The 21,186-nt window shown below is 41.0% G+C and overlaps 1 protein-coding gene across 1 annotated transcript in view; it reads left to right on the forward strand.

The window, feature by feature from the left end:
* The window catches only part of LOC124789166 (aminopeptidase N-like), a 130,055-nt gene that overhangs the window by 25,657 nt on the left and 83,212 nt on the right, over positions 1-21,186 (forward strand). Inside the window, exon 2 of the mRNA XM_047256459.1 lies at positions 9,208-9,392. Coding sequence (XP_047112415.1) covers positions 9,208-9,392 — 185 coding nt within the window. The remainder of the gene's footprint in view (positions 1-9,207; positions 9,393-21,186) is intronic.

Consider the following 21,186-nt stretch of genomic DNA (forward strand, 5'->3'; position numbering starts at 1 on the left):
ATACCATATTTGGTAAAGTCTAGCATGACGAATTTGCAGACACTCCAAAACCAGATTTCATTACATTAAGTAAACTGTTATTGGATTGTATTTACATACTACTACGAGAAGGAAGGGATCGGCACTGTTGAAGTTGAAGAAACGGAATGGCAGAACAGATTGAAATTAACATAGAATCTAGTGATGACTGGCACAACATAGTTAAAATGATGAACCGGATAAAGAACAAGGATTCATTGACGTATTTCAAACTCTTTTGGCAGAAGGGCAAGTGGTCAGTGATATTTTTGCAGCTCTTATGGGAGAACGTGAAGCAAAGGTAACATGATTACAAATACTGGGGCAGTAGGGCTACGAAAAGCTCTCATCGGAATTGAAGGAATGAGTGATTAAAACATGGGGGATGTAGTGAAGATTAAAGCCGAGAAACCGATGAACGAATTTATGACATTAAAAGTGGGCCAGAAGGTTTCGAATATGAAAATGGTGAAACCATTTAGAGAAAGAATTTTTAACGGTAATCAGTCTTCTTCTTCTCACTTCACTGATTAAGTGGTTTCCTCTGTTCTGGTCAACAAGGTCCAGACGTCTTTTCCATGGTCTTTCCCTCTGTCTCGTCCCTCTAGGTTTACAGTCATGATTTTGTTTTGCAAGTCTATATTTATGCTTTTTATGTACATGCCTCCACCATCTGTTTCCGTTTAGATCAATTCTCTTTGAATCCGCTTGTAATTCATTCCCAACGACTTCGTTCCTGAACTGATTATTTCTGGTGCACCCTTTAACGCTATAGAGAAGTCACGTTTCTCCAACCTGTATCCTGTTCATATCCTTTTGTGTGGGAACCCCAGTTTCAGCTCCGTAGAGCACACTAAGCGCTGCCATCACTTTATAAAACTTCGTCTGTGCCTCTTACATGGCTTTTTGTGGCGTACATCTAAGTGTTCCACAGATTGTGTTAACTTTTCGGATCGTGTTATCAATTTCACTGTCGAAAATTTTATTCTGTGTCACAACCAATATACTGAAACTGGATCACCTGTTCCGTTGTTACATTATTTATTACAACTTTACATCTTATAGGCGATTTTCAATCCAATGACATAACCTTTGTTTCAGTAGTAAAGATGTTCAAGTAATATTTAGAAGCCAACAAATTAAGATGAGAAACAGATATTTCAAGATTATCTTCATTTTTATTGAATAATTATTTGATCATCTCTGTATATTAGACTATTAAAACCTTTCCCTCTGTTGATCTTTATTCCATAGGTGACATTTCACTTCCAAGCCCTGAATAGGTCATCTGTATCGATGCAGAAAAGATCTGGATTTAGGCCATATTTTTGTCTCCCTGTGTTGGTGTCAGTTGTTTAGACAAGTTATCAGAGCTCGATTTGTCTGAGTTCTGTTATAAAAGAAGTAAACAAGATTCAATATCAGGTCATCAATAAAAAAGAATGAAAGAGAATGTAAAACCTATGTTATAAACGAAAGTACAAGAATCAGTTTCAAATGTGAAAAATGAAATTCATGAAGTAGTCGGCGCTGAATTTTCAAATATGCGAAATATTATTTCTAGTATGCAGAGTAGCAAAGAACAATATATACTACGCTATATCGATAATTTTTACTTATGGACCGTCTGATGGTAAAAATTATCACAATATACCGTAATATTACACGCAACTGAGGAAGACAGGACTACAAAAGTTGAAGATAACAATATATACGTTCATATGAAAGTGCGACATTAGAAACTCGCTGTAAATTCGAATCTTTGCAAAATCTGGTACAAAATAAGTCTATTAGTTTACCATGGTTGGTACACAATGATAAACTCTTAAAGAAATAAAAAAAGTTTCATCCACAGAAGAAAACAGGAGTTAGGCGTGCCATGAATTTCATAAAGAATTGCAAGAGAGTTTTGCAAGCAGAAGTGACTGACTGGGAAAAAAATCACTACTGTAACATTACCTGGCCGGTTATGCAAAAACGTTGGGAATTAAAATTGGATATACCTATTACGACGTTTTCTGAATTTAAGAATTAGTTCTTACAAGAATTTTGGACAGAAAAGGAAAAAGTCGCTTTGTGGCGTGAGTTTGTAGTCACGCAAATGCTCATTCTCCTTGGAAAAAAATCCTTGAAAGTACAATCATTGTTACTTGAAAACTCTTGGGTTGGTCAGCGCCTGTGTAAAACAATATGGGATTGTGTATCCGCCTGGATGCGAAACGATTTCCACTGATTTCTTCCCTGAACTAATTCTAGTGAACATATCGCCAACAGCAGTGGGTTTCGTTATTCTAAATATGCGAAATTAGCATCGTTATCGAACATTATAAAAATCGTTATTACAGGCATTCTCTTTGGTTCCAGACGCTGTAGTGTGTGAATAGTTCAGTAATACATTTTTACTTTCGAGGTATTGCATGGTTTATACGTTTGTCACCGTTTCTTTGTGAAAAGCATGGAATTGTGAACATACTTACACCAGTGGAATACTATTGGGGATTGCGGTAGTCTTGTGGATACTACGATGGGTTGACAGAATTCATGGGATAGCGATACGCTCATATGCAGATGGCGGAAGTCAAGTTCACACAAGATATAAAAGGGCAGGGCATTGGAGGAGCCGTCATTTGTACTCAAGTGATTCACGTGAAAAGGTGTTCGACGTGATTACGGTCGAATGATGGGAATTATTAGATTTTGCCGGCCGCGGCGGTCTCGCGGTTCTAGGCGCTCAGTCCGGAACCGCGCGACTGCCACGGTCGCAGGTTCGAATCCTGCCTCGGGCATGGGTGTGTGTGATGTGCTTAGGTTAGTTAGGTTTAAGTAGTTCTAAGTTCTAGGGGACTGATGACTACAGATGTTAAGTCTCATAGTGCTCAGAGCCATTTATTAGATTTTGAAAGTGGAATGGTAGTTGGAGCTAGACGCATGGGACATGGTATGTCAGAAATCGTTAGGCAGTTCAGTATTCCGAGGTGTACAGTGTCGAGAGTACGCTGAGAATACCAAAGTGCAGACACCACAGACAGCACCGTGGCTGACGGCCTTTACTTAACGACCGAGAGCAACGGCGTTTGCGTAGTTGTCAGTGCTAACAGACAAGCAACACTACTTGAAAGATCCGCAGAAATCAATGTGGGACGTATGACGTACGTTAACAGTACGCCGAAATGATGCGTCAGTGGGCTATGGCAGCCGACGACCAATGCGAGTGCCTTTGCTAAGAGCACGACATCGTCTGCAGCCACTCCCCAGGTCTCGTGACCATATCGACTGGACCCTTAGACCAGACTGTAGAACCGTGGTCTGGTCAGATGAGTCCCAATTTCAGTTGGTAAGAGCTGATGGTGGGCTTCGACTGTGGCGCAGATACCACGAAGCCATGGCCGCAAGTTGTCAAGAAGCCACTGTGCAAGCTAGTAGTAGCTCCATAATCGTGTGGGCTGCGTTTACATGGAATTGATTGGGCCATCTGGTCCAAATGAACCGATAATTGACTGGAAATGGTTAAGTTCGATGATTTGTAGCCATTCGTGGACTTAAAGCTTCCTATCAAAGATGGAATTTGTGTGGATGATAATGCACCATGTCACTGGCCAACAATTGTTCACGTTTGGTTTGAAGAACATTCTGGACAATTCGAGCGAATGATTTGGCCACTCACATTCGATTCTTGCATAAAATTCTGCACCGGCAACATTTTCGTAATTAAGGATGCTGTAGAGGCAGCAGAGCTCAGTATTTCTGCAGTGGACTTCCAACGTCATGTGGAGTCATGATACGTCGATCTACTGCCCTACGTCGGCAAAAGGAGATTCAGCACGATATTAGGAGGTTATCCGATGACTTTTGTCGTCACCACAGCGTATTTTGGTGGGTACTTGATTGTAGTGTAATCTGTCGTGTACCCACGTTCGTTGGTCGGCTTGTAGTTCTCTAAAAGCACAAAAGTACATCACATATAGCGAGAAGGCTTTGAAAGCTGTAACGGGAGTTCTGACGAATTCCTTCATAGGTCTCTCTGTGTTATTAGAGATTATATATATATAATGTGTGATTAGACCCTGTTGGATCACGCAAAACTTCTTTATTCTTTTTCCTTTCTTTCCACACTGCTCTCATGTTTTCTGCATGGACTCTCTCCGTTTCCTCTGTCCATTTTGTTCTTGCTTTCTTCGGAGCTTCGTTTTCTGACTTAACTTCCCGTCTGTCAACTTTCTGCTTAAATATCTGCTAAAATATATGACTAATTTATCTGAGCTTTTTGTAGGTCCTTTTTGACATCTTGCATCCAACATAATTTTAACTCCTTCTATGTACTTAAGAATTTTTTTTCGTAAGTCTTGTTTTGGGAAGCCTACAGACGCGCCCATAAAATTTTAATCACCTTTTCCTAATGTCCGCTGCAAGGTTGGACAATTTCTAGTTGTTTGACGATAATGTAGTCTATAGCCCTCGTCTGTTTTCTTTGGCCTAGTATCTTTCTGATAATTTAAGTTCTTCCTTTAATAAATTTTCTAGGTCACCTTTTATGTGAACTGTCAGGGTTTCACTGGCTTACAGGACTTAAGGTTTTAGTACTGTATTATAGCGCCAAATTTTAGTGTTTTTGGACAAGCATTTTTTATTGTACACGTTGTAAGTTATTCCACAGACTCTCCTTATTTTTTGGAGGCGCAAGTTTTGTGCTATTTTCTCTCGTCTCGTAGGTTCAAGGAATTCAGCTAAGTATTTAAAATATGGGACTCTATTGATACGACCGTATTTTGTAGTCAAGTTTTGGGTGTCAGTTTTTGTGGTGATGAACTCAGACTTTAGGAAAGGTATTTGCAGACCAACTTTCTCTGCACATTCTTTACGGGTTTCAACCTATTCGATTGCTGTTATCTAATCATCGGCTAGTAAGGCTAAGTCATCAGCAAAAGCTAAACATGAAATTCTTATGTCATCCTAGACTCGCCCCATCTGCACAGGTTTCCAGCAATATTTATTTTTAAGTTCCTTTTTCCATTCGCAGATGACCTTATCCAGCACAAGGTTGAACAGGAGAGGAGACAGACAATAACCTTGTCGAACGATAGTTTTGATCAGGACGGGCTCGGAAACTTCACCAATGAATTTCACCTTGGAGGTAGTATCGGTCAATGTTTCTTTGATGAGGTTAAGGGTTTTTGGATCTAACCCTTGTTATTCAAGGATATAAAAAAGTGCTTGTCAGTCAGCTGAGTCGTATGCCTTTTTAAAGCCACAAAAGTGCAAATTATTGGGTTGTTGCTGACTGCTTTGTATTTTAGCAAGGTCTTTAGACTGAAAATTTGTTCTATGCAGATCTACAGGGGCAAAAGCCACCTTGATATTCACCAATTTTGTCTTCCAGTTGCTCTTGTGCTCTTTGAAGAAGACAGACTTTCTATACGAGCTGAAGTAGGGATATGCCTCGATAATTATTTACATCGGATTTCCAGTGCACATACACACTGTCAGCTTCTGGTGTTATAAAACTCTTTAAGATCCAGCAGCTGACACCTATTTTCATGTTTTGGCACATACTATTTGAGTTCTGAAGACATAATTATTTTGAAGTGTCAACTATGATTGCCTTGCCTTCTTAGCATGTTGTCCTGTTTCAGTTTTCCAACTGTTGTGCCATGCGTCCGTCTGCTGAAGTGGATGACTCTTAAGACCAATTCAGGAAAATGTGGTAGTGAGGAGGGCGTTGCAAGACACTTCAGTAACTAGGTGCACTGGCGCGAGAACATGTATTCAGCACCCTGAAGGACTATTAAAAGGAGAAGTTCGGACACCATTGCGGTACTAATGGGACTGTGGAGTTGTTGATATGATGGTAAAAACTTCAGTAATGTTCCACAGACGAGCCTTTCGCCTCAACAAAGACTTCTACTATTTCAGAAGTGATAGCAGGCTAGCAAATATACCACCAAATAAACCAAATTTAGACACTCAGGCTATCATCTGCTGTTATTCATGAGGGGACATATGCGCCACTTTTTGATAGAGGATGAGTCAGCTAACGACAGACACTGTCTTCAATATGCCCAGGATACTGTCTGTGCTGAGTCTGAATGTGGCCAACTTGACACCTTCCCAATGGCAGGCCATCTATTGGATGACTATCATCTGCTGTCAGCCACCATCCAGCCCAGATGTCATCACCCCAATGGGCAAATAATTCTACTATTCATTGCTCTGTGCAGGGACACAGTGTTACTGTTCATTATCACCCTGTGTGGGCATACACTGTTGTCATTCAGCATCATACCATTCGGGCCTAAGCCACCGTCATTATCCATGCTAGGGCCTATGGTTTGATTCTGACTGGCCCAGTACACTTAATGCTCCCATGAAGTGGGAGCTTACCAGCTGCTTCAGGTGTCATGCACTGTCTGACACATACCACTCCACTTCATTCCTGATTCAGTGCTACAGCGGCTGTACTGATGGCATCACCTCGCCGGCTGTCACCATCACGCGAGGGAAGACGCCAAGCGCTCTCCATTCACTGGGTCGCTGCTGATACCACCACCATTAACCAATCAAGGACAGCTTTCGTCACAGAGGACACTGCCTGGTTTCTCAGTACCATCTTCACTGCTGTAGCTTTCAATGAAATGAAGGGATCTTCCTCAACCAGTACTATTATGGATCACCACATGACACCTGACACCACACACTGCAGCCACGCTGAGGATCTGGGATTGTAGACATCCTGCTCTGTCATGGCCAGCCTCACTACCTTCTGTAGCAGTCACTCATCCTGGCCACTAAACTATTGTCACGGGGAAAGAAAAGGGAAACGAAATTCTCCAATAAGAAGAACATCAAAAGCTGCAAACTTCGGAAATTAAAAAAAAAAACAAAAAAAAAAAACGAGATGCCCATAGAAAGTGACAGTAAACTGTACAAAGTTTCTAGAACAACTCCTATATGTAAAAATATCTTGAAATACCCTGTTGAAAGGCAGATGGACCCACCTGTATACTGTGTGAAGAACGTGGAGCTCAGGTAGTTAAATGGATCACAGAAAGTCGAAAGATGAAGGAAACATGGTAAGAAATGGATGTAACTATTTTTGTAAAGACACCTAGAATTAAACAAAAAATCCCAGAGACAGTGACTTCGAGACGCAATGTTAGTGATAAATGACCATGGAGTAAGCATTTATCATATTATGTGATATCCAAAGGAAAAGGTGAAAGTTTAGGGTCTAACGTCCCTTTGAGACCATTTCATATATTGGGAAGGAAATCAGCTGTGCCATTCCAAATTACGGAAAAATTAAATTAGGATTGTCGTCTTCCGGGACTGCAGGCCGATGAATCCCGCTTCGAACTGAGCCCTTATGACCAGCGAAGACGTGCCTGGAGACGTCCTGGACAGTGGTGGGGTACCAACCTGACTGTCACCTGCCATATGGGCCCGACAACCAGGAGTGATGGTGTGGGGTGTCATTTCATTTCATAGCAGGACCCCTTTGGTTCTCATCCGTGGCACCTTTACAGCACGATATTCTACGCCACAGTTTGTTAACCTTCATGGCAAGTCATCTTGCGCTTACATTTCAGCAGGATAATGCCCTCGACACATTGCGAGATAGTTTCTACTACTTGTCTGCGTGCTTGCAAAATCACACTTTGGGCAGCAAGGTCGCCAGATTTCTCCCAAATTAGTTACTTTTGGAGCATTACGAACAGGGCTCGCCAACTACCTCGGGATTTTGACGATCTAACACGCCAGTTGGACACAATTTGATCCAATATCCCCCAGGAAGGCTTAGAACAACTCTGACGACCAGTGCGAAGTCGCATAAGCGCCAGACGTGGATCAATGCGTTACTAACCTGTTCAGTTTGTGAACCTTTCCTCTTGAATAAATCATCCCATTTTTCTGAAGTTGTAATAACTTTTTGTCTCTATATGTACATCAGATATACCGATTTTCGTCACATTCTGTTAATTCCTTACAAGCGAACCTCCCCATCGCACCCCCCTCAGATTTAGTTATAAGTTGGCACAGTGGATAGGCCTTGAAAAACTGAACACAGATCAGTCGAGAAAACAGGAGAAGTTGTGTGGAACTATCAAAAAAAAAAAAAATGAGCAAAATATACAAACTGAGTAGTCCATATGCAAGATAAGCAACATCAAGGATAGTATGAGCTCAGGCGCGACGTGTTCCCGTGGTCAGCGTGAGCAACTGTTAAATATTTAATTTTTTATTTTCAGACAATTATTATCTGTCCGTCTGTCCGTCCGATGGGAGGTAACTGCGCCGTAGTATGGGGACGCTACACCCAAACAAACATCGAAACAAAACATATGTTTTAATAGAGCACAGGGAAAATTGTGCGACTGTGAAACTGTTGCATTTATTTGTTGCAGTTTATGTGACAAACTCTTATGTTTTCATCACTTTTTTGGGAGTGGTTATCACATCCACAAGAAAACCTAAATCGGGGAAGGTATAAGAATCTTTTTACCCATTCGCCAAATGTACAAGTTAGGTGGGTCGACAAAATATTCCTGTCATGTGACGCACATGCTGTCACCAGTGTCGTATAGAATATATCAGACGTGTTTTCCTGTGGAGGAATCGGTTGACCTATGACCTTGCGATCAAATGTTTTCGGTTCCGATTGGAGAGGCACGTCCTTTCGTCTACTAATCGCACGGTTTTGCTGTGCGGTCGCAAAACGCAGATACTAAACTTACTACAGTGAACAGAAACGTCAATGAACGAACGGACAGATCATAACTTTTCGAAAATAAAGAAAGAAAATATTTCACTTGAGGGTAGACTTGAACCAAGGACCTCTTGAGAAAATAAAGAAAGAAAATATTTCACTTGAGGGTAGACTTGAACCAAGGACCTCTCATTCCGCAGCTGCTCACACTAACCACGGGACCACGGCGCCCCTGACCTCTGATTAACCTTGATGTTGCCTATCTTGCATATGGACTACTCAGTTTGTATATTTTGCTTATTTTTTCATAGTTCCACACAACTTCTTCCTGTTTTCTCGATTGATCTGTGTTCAGTTTTTCAAGGCCTATCCACTGTCCCAACTTATAACTAAATCTGAGGGGAGTGCGATGGGGAGGTTCCCTTGTTAGTAGTTCGTCGCTTTTTTCTGAGAGTGTATAACCAAATCATTAATCCTTTTTTTTTTAGATAAGTGGTGGATCATTAGTGAGAGATGATGAAATACATATCGACGAGGGGGACAACGAATATGCACTCGGCATTCAGGACAGGAAGACGATGTCCTGCAAATCATTAGCACTTACCGACTTCATCCATTGGTATAATCTGAGTGAACTGATGGAACGATTAATTTTCTTGACAGCTTCAAAAAGGTTGGTCAATGGTTGTCATGATAATTAAATAATATCTATTTAAGAGGAGCTTCAGGAAGCAGTGAATATGGTTTTAATTTTGAAAAGGCTATCGAAAGTGATAAAATTAAAGACTCAACTGCAAAATGCGAAGTTGGACACGAGATCATTCCAACATTTGAAATGCATCCCCAAAAGATACATATTCGAAATAGTTGGAAACAGTTCACGTAATTATTGCTTGGGATTTTGTGTAAAGGACACCATGAACTGGGAGTGGTTGGCAAGTGATCTTATTGGATTTCAGAGGAGAATTGAACATCTACGCAGAGGTCTAGTGCCATTTTTGCACGCTGGTTGTCACAGAAGGTGAGAGTTTAGCAGTGTTCCTAGTTCGCTCGCAGTTCAGTATCAGCTTGATTTTATAAAGGCACATAGAGCTGTTGGAACTTGGTTAGCTGCTGAAGAAGTTTCACTATTTACTTGAGTTGTAACATCTTACTATTTGCAATAGATGATATTCTGAAACGTGTTGAGGGCGAATAAATATGTTAAATTGAACGAAGAAGAAATGTAATAGTTTTGCAATAAATTTACATGTAGAGTAATTCTTGTTTGTGATGTTCGATTTTCTTTCTCTTCCATGTAATATATTTGATTGTAGTCATCATATAAACTGAAGAAATGACCAGAAATTTGATGTATACTCCAAACCTGCACGAACTGATGCTCTAAAGGAAAGAGTGAAACAGGTACTGAGATTGCAGATGTACTTAGAATAATTTATAAATAAACTTAGCTACGAGGTGCATTCAAGTTCTAAGGCCTCCGATTTTTTTTCTCCGGACTGGAAGGAGATAGAAACATGCGCATTGTTTTAAAATGAGGCCGCGTTCATTGTCAGTACGTCCCAGAGATGGCAGCACTGTATGGCAGATGGAATTTTACCGCCAGCGGCGAGAATGAGAACTGTTTTAAATACTTAAAATGGCGACGTTTTCCTTACTTGAACAGCGTGCAATCATTCGTTTTCTGAATTTGCGTGGTGTGAAACCAATTGAAATTCATCGACAGTTGAAGGAGACATGTGGTGATGGAGTTACGGATGTGTCGAAAGTGCGTTCGTGGGTGCAACAGTTTAATGAAGGCAGAACATCGTATGACAACAAACCGAAACAACCTCGGGCTCGCACAAGCCGGTCTGACGACATGATCAAGAAAGTGGAGAGAATTGTTTTGGGGTATCCCCGAATGACTGTTGAACAGATCGCCTCCAGAGTTGGCATTTCTGTGGGTTCTGCGCACACAATCCTGCATGACGACCTGAAAATGCGAAAAGTGTCATCCAGGTGGGTGCCACGAATGCTGACAGACGACCACATGGCTGCCCGTGTGTCATGTTGCCAAGCAATGTTGACGTGCAACGACAGCATGAGTGGGACTTTCTTTTCGTCGATTGTGACAATGGATGAGACGTGGATGCCATTTTTCAATCCAGAAACAAAGCGCTAGTCAGCTCAATGGAAGCACACAGATTCACCGCCACCAAAAAAATTTCGGGTAACCGCCAGTGCTGAAAAAATGATGGTGTCCATGTCCTGGGACAGCGAGGGCGGAATCCTTACGTTCCAAAGGGCACTACGGTAACAGGTGCATCCTACGAAAATGTTTTGAAGAACAAATTCCTTCCTGCACTGCAACAAAAACGTCCGGGAAAGGCTGCGTGTGTGCTGTTTCACCAAGACAACGCACCCATACATCGAGCTAACGTTACGCAACAGTTTCTTCGTGATAACAACTTTGAAGTGATTCCTTATGCTCCCTACTCACCTGACCTGGCTCCTAGTGAGTTTGGCTTTTTCCAACAATGAAAGACACTCTCCGTGGCCGCACATTCACCAGCCGTGCTGCTATTGCCTCAGCGATTTTCCAGTGGTCAAAACAGACTCCTAAATAAGCCTTCGCCGCTGCCATGGAATCATGGCGTCAGCGTTGTGAAGAATGTGTACGTCTGCAGGGCGATTACGTCGAGAAGCAACGCCAGTTTCATCGATTTCGGAGGAGTAGTTAATTAGAAAAAAAATCGGAGGCCTTAGAACTTGAATGCACCTCGTAAGTATAATTTAAGATGCAGTACTAAAATAACTAATCATCAATAAAGTATAAAGCAGAGAGATGGGATTTTCTGACAAAGCAGTATAGTAATTGACATAAACTTTAGTGGATTATAAAACAGAGAGGTCAAATTTACTTACGAGATAGTACAGTATTTGACATAAACATTTTTTTTTATTAGCGAAGTATGAAAACAGAAATGAAATAGAGGTGTGTAACGTTATGCAACCTGTGCCTGCATACAATGTGTGTGTGTGTGTGTGTGTGTGATGAATGTACCTAATTTATGCAGTTCAGGCGAAGTAATCTTTTAGAAATACTGTAATACTGTGATAAATAACAGGATACTGTTGAATGTGATGTGCTGCCAAAAATTTTTTTAAGCTCTTCCATCCACGTCATCTTACATTTTTTTGCTTTTTCCTACACCAGCATCTTACAATCTTTTATAAATTTCCCACCGCTGCCATCTTGTCTTTATTAAATTTCTTATTACAACCAGCATATGTGCATGTGATGGACCTGGCGATTTTCAGCACCCGCTTGAAGGCGAAAATGAAGTGGACGGTTGGTAGTCATACTACTACCGTGTATTACTGTTAACGTACCACCAACACTATTGGAAAACCAATAAGACACACACCACATACCGTCGAGATTTACACTGTTGTGCATATTTTCTCGCTGCAATAAAATTGCAAATGTACATAAATGGGGTAAGACATGAAACGAAATATACTTATCTTTCCATGGGTTGCGCCCACAGTCACATGATACTGTTTAGATGAAAGTTCCGCCATTCGATTGTTGTATAGATTGTTTATTCTACTGTACATGATTTCGGCAGTTGGTCATTTTCAAGTAGCACAATGTTAAGCATGATCAGATTTCTGTAAACGAAGTCATCGTCGAAATATATTAAACTTGGTTACATAATGCAGGTGTCACAACATATAAATGCGACATATTCACAGAGAAGTTAAAATCTTCTGCGTTATTAGGCCGCGTCATGCTTCTTCTAAGATGTTCGACCTTTCGACCCCTCTGCTGGGATCTTCCTCAGGATCTTTTGGTGTCCACTACTGCTAGAACACTGTGTTCTAGCAGTAATGGACACCAAAAGATCCCGAGAAAGATCCCAGCAGAGGTGTCGAAACGTCGAACATTTTAGAAGAAACATGACGCGGTCTAATAGCCCAGAAAATTTTAATTTCAGTGACAACGGCCACAAAAGCTTGCAGACTTACATATATTCACAGAGAGTCTGGCAGAAACTGGCAAACATGTTTGACATACACGGAGTAACTATACCATAAAATGATAATCAAAATCCGTTACCAAATGTCCAGGCACTATTATCTAAAGCAACTGTTATGTGTGCAAGTAGAATAAACAACATGTATATTCAAATGGCGGAACTTTTATTTAAACAACAAAGTTTTTACTTTGTAACGAGCTACTGGAGACACAGGTCACTTCGTTTTATCAAACTACTCAGAAAATATCCTTGTACAGTCTCCAAATTATTATGGGTTATGTTCAGGTTCATACTGTGTATGTATTAAAGTAAATTAATAATATACATCAGTATCTTTTCGCTTAAAAAGACATAACACAACCGTGAGTAGTTCAGTTACTGATGCCTACTCAGAGCCCTTGTCTTCCTGGCGCTGGTGCCGATGTGTCGTGTTCGTAGACACCACGTGACACCGATTACGCTGGGGAGTCGTCTTTTTGCACGATCGCTTAACTTTCGCTCACAAATCACGACACTTATGTCCCCCAACTACAATAACCTCCTCTCTCACTTTCAGTAGTGTGTCTGGAGATTTTCGGGATCCAGTGTAATTGGTCATTGATATCTGTCTCATGAAAGAACGTGCAACGTTGTTGATAACGATTTTCTCGCCTCTACATATGATGCAACATGCGTTCCTCTTCGCTTCAGGAGATAAAAGAATGATATCTCTGTAATCAGTTTCTATCAAAGAGCGCGACAAATCTCGAGATGTTATTTGGAGTACGACTTAATCGAGAATGCAAATGGCTCACCGAAGGTCAATTGCTTCTAATCATAAGGAGAAGAAAGAACGCAAATGGCTCACCGAAGGTCAATTGCTTCTTATCATAATGAGAAGAAAGAAAGCAAATGGCTCACCGAAGGTCAATTACTTCCTATCACAAGGACAAGAAAGAACACAAATGACTCACCGGAGGTCAATTGCCTCTTATCAAGAGGGCCAGGGCCCTTGTTACTGTCTTATGTCTAAGATATCACTTGCGCTGTGTTGCACATATAACATCTTGCGAAAGAGCGAGTTAAAATGAATCAGTAAATCTGATTATGCTTTACATGAGTGTGCGTAGTCAATTGTTAACGAAGTGGAGGATAGTTCTGTTGTTACCAACCAAAATAGCCTCGCTGTGCTGGTACAGGGAAGGCTGAAAGCAAGGGGAAAGTACAGCCATAATTTTTCCCGAGGGCATGCAGCACTACTGTGTGGTTGAATGATGATGACGTCCTCTTCGGTGACATATTCCGGAGGTACAATCGTTCCCTATTCGGATCTCCAGGCGAGGACTACTCAGGAGGATATCGCCATCGGGATAAACAAAACTGGCGTTCTACATATCGGAGCATGGAATGTTAGATCCCGTAATTGGACAGATAGGTTGAAAAATTTAAAAAGGGAAATGGATAGGTGAAGTTAGATGTAGTGGGACTTAGTGCAGTTCTGCAGGAGGTACGGAACTTCTGGTAAGGAGAATACAGGATTACAAATACAAAGTCACACATGTACAAAGTCCCAGTGCAGTGAACGCATTGTCATAGCCAGGGTAGGCACGAAGCCCACACCAACTGCAGTTATATAAGTTCTTATGCCAACCAGCACTGCAGATGATGAAGAGCTTGAAGAATAGTATGACGAGATAAAAGAAATTATTCTTTTAAGGGAGACGAAAATTTAATACTGATGGAGACTGGAATTCGATAGTAGGAAAATGAAGAGAAGTAAAAATATTAGGTGAAATTGAACTGGGGAAAGGATTGAAACAGTAAGCCGCATGGCAGAATTTTGCACAGAACATAATAGAATCATCGCTAAAAATTGGTTGAAGAGTAATGAAGGAAGGCTGTATACGTGGAAGAGATCTGAGACACCAGAGAGCTTCAGATTGATTATGTAATGGTAAGACAGAAGTTTCTGAACAGATATAAAGACCTAAGGCATTTCTACGACATGTGGACTCTGACAAAAATTTATTGGTTACGAACTGCAGAAACAATTTGTGAAAGCCTTACCCAAATATGGAGATTGTTCTCTGCAAGGCGTTTCTTCGTCTATAGAAATTATATTGGGAGGAGGTTTTTTTGTTGTTGTTGTAGCTTTCATAAATTGTTTCGCCAGACTGAAATTTATGTAGAGATCCTTCTTAAAGGTCAGTTCAGTATGGACCAGTAGGCCTACTGATCCCTTGCCCTGCTATTCCATTCACAGAATCAGGAGTATTTAGGAAAGCAACTCTTCTGGCAAAGGAGCGGAAACGACACTCTGAAATCGGCACATATATGGCAACGATGAGTGGAATAGTTTATGTAAAAGTATATCAAGATTTTGTACATATCTACAGATGGACGGTATGTACCGATGCATAAGTATTACTATTGTGCAACAAAAAAGACTTTAAGTTTCTTCTAAAATAATTTTTATCTACATGTTTCCATTTTTGCCAAACTCAAGTTCTGTTATCAAACGGGCTATATCTGTGTAACATATGATTTGAAAAATTGTGAAATCATCCGCTCTGTTCTACTATACAGGGTGCTCCATTGATCGTGACCGGGCCAAATATTTCACGGAATAAGCATCAAACGAAAAAACTACAAAGAACGAAACTTGTTAAGCTTGAAGGGGGAAACCAGAAGCCGCTATGGTTGGCCCGCTAGATGGCGCTGCCATAGATCAAACGGACATCAACTGCGTTTTTTTAAATAGGAACCCCCATTTTTATTACATATTCGTGTAGTACGTAAAGAAATATGAATGTTTTAGTTGGACCACTTTTTTCGCTTTGTGATAGATAGCGCTGTAACAAACATATGGCTCACAATTTTAGACGAACAGTTGGTAACAGGTAGGTTTCTTAAATTAAAATACAGAACGTAGGTACGTTTGAACATTTAATTCGGTTGTTCCAATGTGATACATGTACCTTTGTGAACTTATCATTTCTGAGAACGCATGCTGTTACAGCGTGATTACCTGTAAGTACCACATTAATGCAATAAATGTTCAAAATGATATCCGTCAACCTCAGTGCATTTGGCAATACGTGTAACGACATTCCTCTCAACAGCGAGTAGTTCGCCTTCCGTAATGTTCGCACATGCATTGACAATGCGCTGACGCATGTTGTCAGGCGTTGTCTGTGGATCACGATAGCAAATATCCTTCAGCTTCCCCACAGAAAGAAATCCGGGGACGTCATATCCGGTGAACGTGCGGGCCATGGTATGGTGCTTCGACGACCAATCCACCTGTCATGAAACATGCTATTCAATACCGCTTCAACCGCACTCGAGCTATGTGCCGGACATCCATCATGTTGGAAGTACATCGCTATTCTGTCATGCAGTGAAACATCTTGTAGTTATATCGGTAGAACATTACGTAGGAAATCAGCATACACTGCACCATTTAGATTGCCATCGATAAAATGGGGCCAATTATCCTTCCTCCCATAATGCCGCACCATACATTAACCCGCCAAGGTCGCTGATGTTCCACTTGTTACAGTCATCGTGGATTTTCCGTTGCTCAATAGTGCAAATTATGCCGGTTTACGTTACCGCTGTTGGTGAATGACACTTCGTCGCGAAACAGAACGCGTGCATAAAATCTGTCATCGTCCCGTAATTTCTGTTGTGCCCAGTGGCAGAACTGTACACGACGTTCAAAGCCGTCGCCATGCAATTCCTGGTGCATAGAAATACGGTACGGGTGCAATCGATGCTGATGTGGCATTCTCAACACCAACCTTTTTGGAGATTCCCGATTCTCGCGCAATTTGTCTACTACTGATGTGCGGATTAGCCGCGACAGCACCTAAAACACCTACTTGAACATCATCATTTGTTGCAGGTCGTGGTTGACGTTTCACATGTGGCTGAACGCTTCCTGTTTCCTTAAATAACGTAACTATCCGGCGAACGGTCTGGACCCTTGGCTGATGCCGTCCAGGATACCGAGCAGCATACATAGCACACGCCCGTTGGGCATTTTGAGCACAATAGCCATACACCAACACGATATCGACCTTTTCCGCAATTGGTAAACGGTCCACTTTAACACGGGTAATGTATCACGAAGCAAATACCGTCCGCACTGGCGGAATGTTACGTGATACCAAGTACTTATACGTTTGTCACTATTACAGCGCCATCTATCACAAAGCGAAAAAAGTGGTCCAACTAAAACATTCATATTTCTTTACGTACTACACGAATACATAATAAAAATGGGGGTTCCTATTTAAAAAAAAACGCAGTTGATATCCGTTTGATCTATGGCAGCATCATCTAGCGGGCCAACCATAGCGCCATCTAGTTCCCCCTTCAAGCTAGACGAGTTTCGTTCTTTGTAGGTTTTTCGTTTGATGCTTATTTCGTGAGATATTTGGCCTGGTCACTATCAATGGACCACCCTATATATGTGTAACTTTATTCCTGCTACCGAACAAGTTCTTTCATTGATACAGAACCAGGAAGATCTGTTTTTCCTTCATTGGGTCCAGTTGTCTAACCAAATCAGTTCAAATTTCTAGCACGACAATTTATACCACCACACTAGTTGAACTGGAGCGCCGAATTTGGATCGCACAGGTAGTAGCACAGGACATCCTGGCGCCTCTTATCTGTTGGAGGTGGTACTGAGGCCCGCTCCCCATTGCTCAGCATTTGCTTCCTCTGAACGGAGCGTCAACCTTGTCACAGCTTTTTCGCGAGTCCGTGATGTCAGTGGCCATTGGCTATTGGAAGTCTCAATTGCTACGTAGCCATTTGCATGTGTGGGCTATTCATGCTATTTAGAGAGACACAAAAGGTTTCTTTTTAAAGAGGGTTAAATTATCCTTCTAATGAGATCAAGATATCATCTAGGTGTTTCATATAAAAGAATTTACTGAGGCAAATAAATTAACTTACAAAGTAAGCACATTCTAGCTTAATGCCACTCAAGCTAAAGCAAAATCTATGAAAACTGGTATCTGACTTCACACAAATAAAAAAATACGTTTTTCAGTGTTTTTGGAAATTGAATCTGTAAGGAGATTAGAGTTTAATGACGAGTTCATGACAGACAAGGCACAAACATGGATTACAGAAGGATGGGGAAGGAAATCCGCTGTGCCCTTAGACAGGAACCATCCCGCCATGTGCCTGAAACAACTTAGGGAAATCACAGAAAACCTGAATGAGGATGGCCAGACGTGGTTTTGAACCATTATCACTCTGAATGCGAGTGCAGTGTGCTGACATGTGAGGGATGAAATAGGGAATGAAGAATGCTGTGAAAAAATTTCATTACGACAGTATTTCTAAACATAAATCTATGAAAATTCGTATTTGGGAGTAGTGGAACGAAGTTTGTTTCAGTGCATTCTGTTAGTGCAGGTTGCCTACATCAGGGGCAGGTATGCACTCAGGGGCAAACCTATTGTTCTCCTTTGATTGACATGTCATTAACCTAGTGTTCTCCTTTGATTGACAGGTTCTTAACCTATTGTTCTGCTAAAAGGAACCTTAATTTTCATTGACAGGTCCTTAACCTATTGTTCCCCCACCCCCTACCCCCACCCCTCAGGAAACCTCCCCCCTCGCTGATAAAGGTACACTTTCAGGTCTGAGTTATTGGAATAACCCGTCTTATGCTTATCAATTTCATTGACTACTTAATTAAATTCATAAATTAATTAACCTCCCCACCTGGTAAACGCACTCCCTCTCATCCTCCCTCCCAGAAATTAGCGAGAAAAAGACTGATTTGATCAGTCATTTGGAGGGAATTCGATTATAGCGTCTGGAATATTGTTTAAGCAATTAAGTCAATGTATAGAATATAGTTTGGTTATTTATGGCAATGTATGAAATATAGTTTATTTATTTATTTAATGAATTTTTCAGGAAATCAATTCCTGTGTACGGAATATTGTTTGAACAATTTAGACAATGTGTGGAATATTGTTTATTTAAGCAATTTAGAGGATTCAAGGCAGTGTATGGAATATAATTTATTTATTTATTTAAAGAATGTTTCAGGAAATCGATCACCACCCCCGCCACCCCATCCCCACCCCCCTCGCCCCCTCCCCTACCTGGAAACTGACGTCTCTGTGAAGGAGACGAAGGAGCTCATGAAGAGAAATTAAAGGGTATATTGCTTTTTTTTTTATAAAAAAGAATCAGTTTTCGGGGCTTGGATTTCACTTGCTCATCATTCTCTGCTGTTTGGAAAGATGCAGGACTTTTGAGAAGTAATTACTTCGATCGCATTTCTTTTTTTATTCTGATTGCGCAAGGAATACCATAATGAAACATACATCACATGTAATTACACACAGTTAAAAATCTTTCGATCGTGAAGCAAGCACCACCCGCCATCCCCTGTCCACTGGACTGCACAGGATGCTACCGCACACGCTCCCAGGAGTCGGGATGCACCGGCGTCCACCAAAAAGTGATGACGCAACTGTCTGCTGCCAGACCACATGCAGGTGTCAGTTCAGGTCCCACAAGGATGATGTGGCAGCATCCATTTCATACTTGATAGCCGAGAAATTCCTGTCAAAATACGTGTTCACCTAGGCACTGTTGCTGGTGCGATGACGGAGAGCCGTGGGTCCAGCATTATAGAAATCTGTGTCAATGCTTCCAAGAATAGTTTAGGATGCATTGTTCCTAACGGTCCTAACGGGACACGTGAGACGCCACAAGCCACCACTGGACACAAGCCAGTGCCAGAGCGCAAGCTACTGCTCTCAGGTCGCTGCCGACGGCAGGTGAAAGTCGCGTCTACAGTTAGAGCTCTTCAAGTGTTATACTGACGGCACATGTCCAATGTAAATAAGAGACACGTCACCCTCTGGGCCGTGCGCGTGTTTACCGTTGCCGAAGCAATACTTCTCTACCTATGGATACTGCCGACACAGCTCACACTATAGAAATCTGTTCCAATGCTCCCTCGGGATCCTAACGGGACAGCCCATCCATTACTTATCAGCCCTTTCTCGGAATTGGTAAATTGTCACAGAAATAATTAACCGTAGCTTTTGTTGTACTTCTCGTAACGTCTCAGCTTGTCTGAATGGAAATTCTTGTCCTAACAGGACCTGTTGACGAAAATAGCCCACAATAACACCGACTGCTTTCTCCCTCGCGACCCTAATGGCACACCCCATCCATTAATTATCAGTCCCTTCTATGAATTGGCAAAGTGCTGCTGCTGCCAGTATGGGAGCACTGTCCCCTTTCTTATCTGCAGACGAGACTTTCAGTGGCCAAGAACCTATTTTGTACAGATCGCCATATTGCACTGACAGTTACACCCTGCAAAGAGTGGTCTACAGATGGTCAAATACATCCCACTGTAACATCCACGAGATAAATTTTAGTTACAGTGTGACAAGAGCAAATTATGCCTCTAACAATTATAAACATTATCTATTTAACATATGAAAAAACAGTGAAAACGATGATAAATATTAATTATTTATATAATATTTTATGATGTAATTGGACATATCTATGTGTATCATACAAAGACATTGATAATTGTAAATTTCTTTTATGATCTGCGTTTGTCTTCCTTTGTTTTTACCTTTTGTTGGTTGGCTTTTGTAGGTTGCGGACGCATATCAAACTGAGGTCTGTTAAGAAATTGTAATTATTTGTTAATGATTACTTGAGAATAGAGTTCATTATTATTATAAATTTGAGTGAATAATTATTTGTAACTCTAATTCCTCTCTCAGTAAGCATTATCTGTGTTAATTATTTCTTTCCGCTCCAAGGAGCGCAGCCATTGATGATAGCGATTTGTATCGCGTTTCTTTGTCTATGTTTTCCTTAGAAAGAAATCAAATGTTTGCTTGATGAAGTCTAAATAGTGCAAAATACGAAAGTTAAGTTTAATAAGCATTTCAAATACTTATCCTATTTGCTCTAACAATAGAAAGTCTCTATCAATTGTCTGCCGCCATCTTAACAATTATCTCAGCGGCAAATTCAAATTACGCAACTCTGCAGACGTAAATGCGAAGGTAATACAAATGCGTAAAAATAAATGTGCACCGGTGGTCCCGAACTCATTTTAATGAAAATAATTCGAATCAGATTGGTTCTTTAAAAACAGTGCTCATAACACGATCCTTATAACAAACTTTTCTAGCTGATTTATGGAGCCGAAATTAATTACGCACGAGTTGCGAAGAATATTGTTTCAGGTAACATACGTCAGTGTTGTGCGCGGCTGACATTCTGTGGTTTTAATGATCATTTTGCTGAAGATAACTTTCCATCATAATCAATAGTTGTATAGAATCTGTTGTATGACTGTGATTTAGTGACACTTACACAGCTTACAGACAACACTTTAACACAACGTTAACTTGGAGTTCTTTAGCCGGGAGAAAAATTATTTAG

The sequence above is a fragment of the Schistocerca piceifrons genome, chromosome 3, assembly GCF_021461385.2.
Source record: "Schistocerca piceifrons isolate TAMUIC-IGC-003096 chromosome 3, iqSchPice1.1, whole genome shotgun sequence".
In the NCBI taxonomy this organism is placed as follows: Eukaryota; Metazoa; Arthropoda; class Insecta; order Orthoptera; family Acrididae; genus Schistocerca; species Schistocerca piceifrons.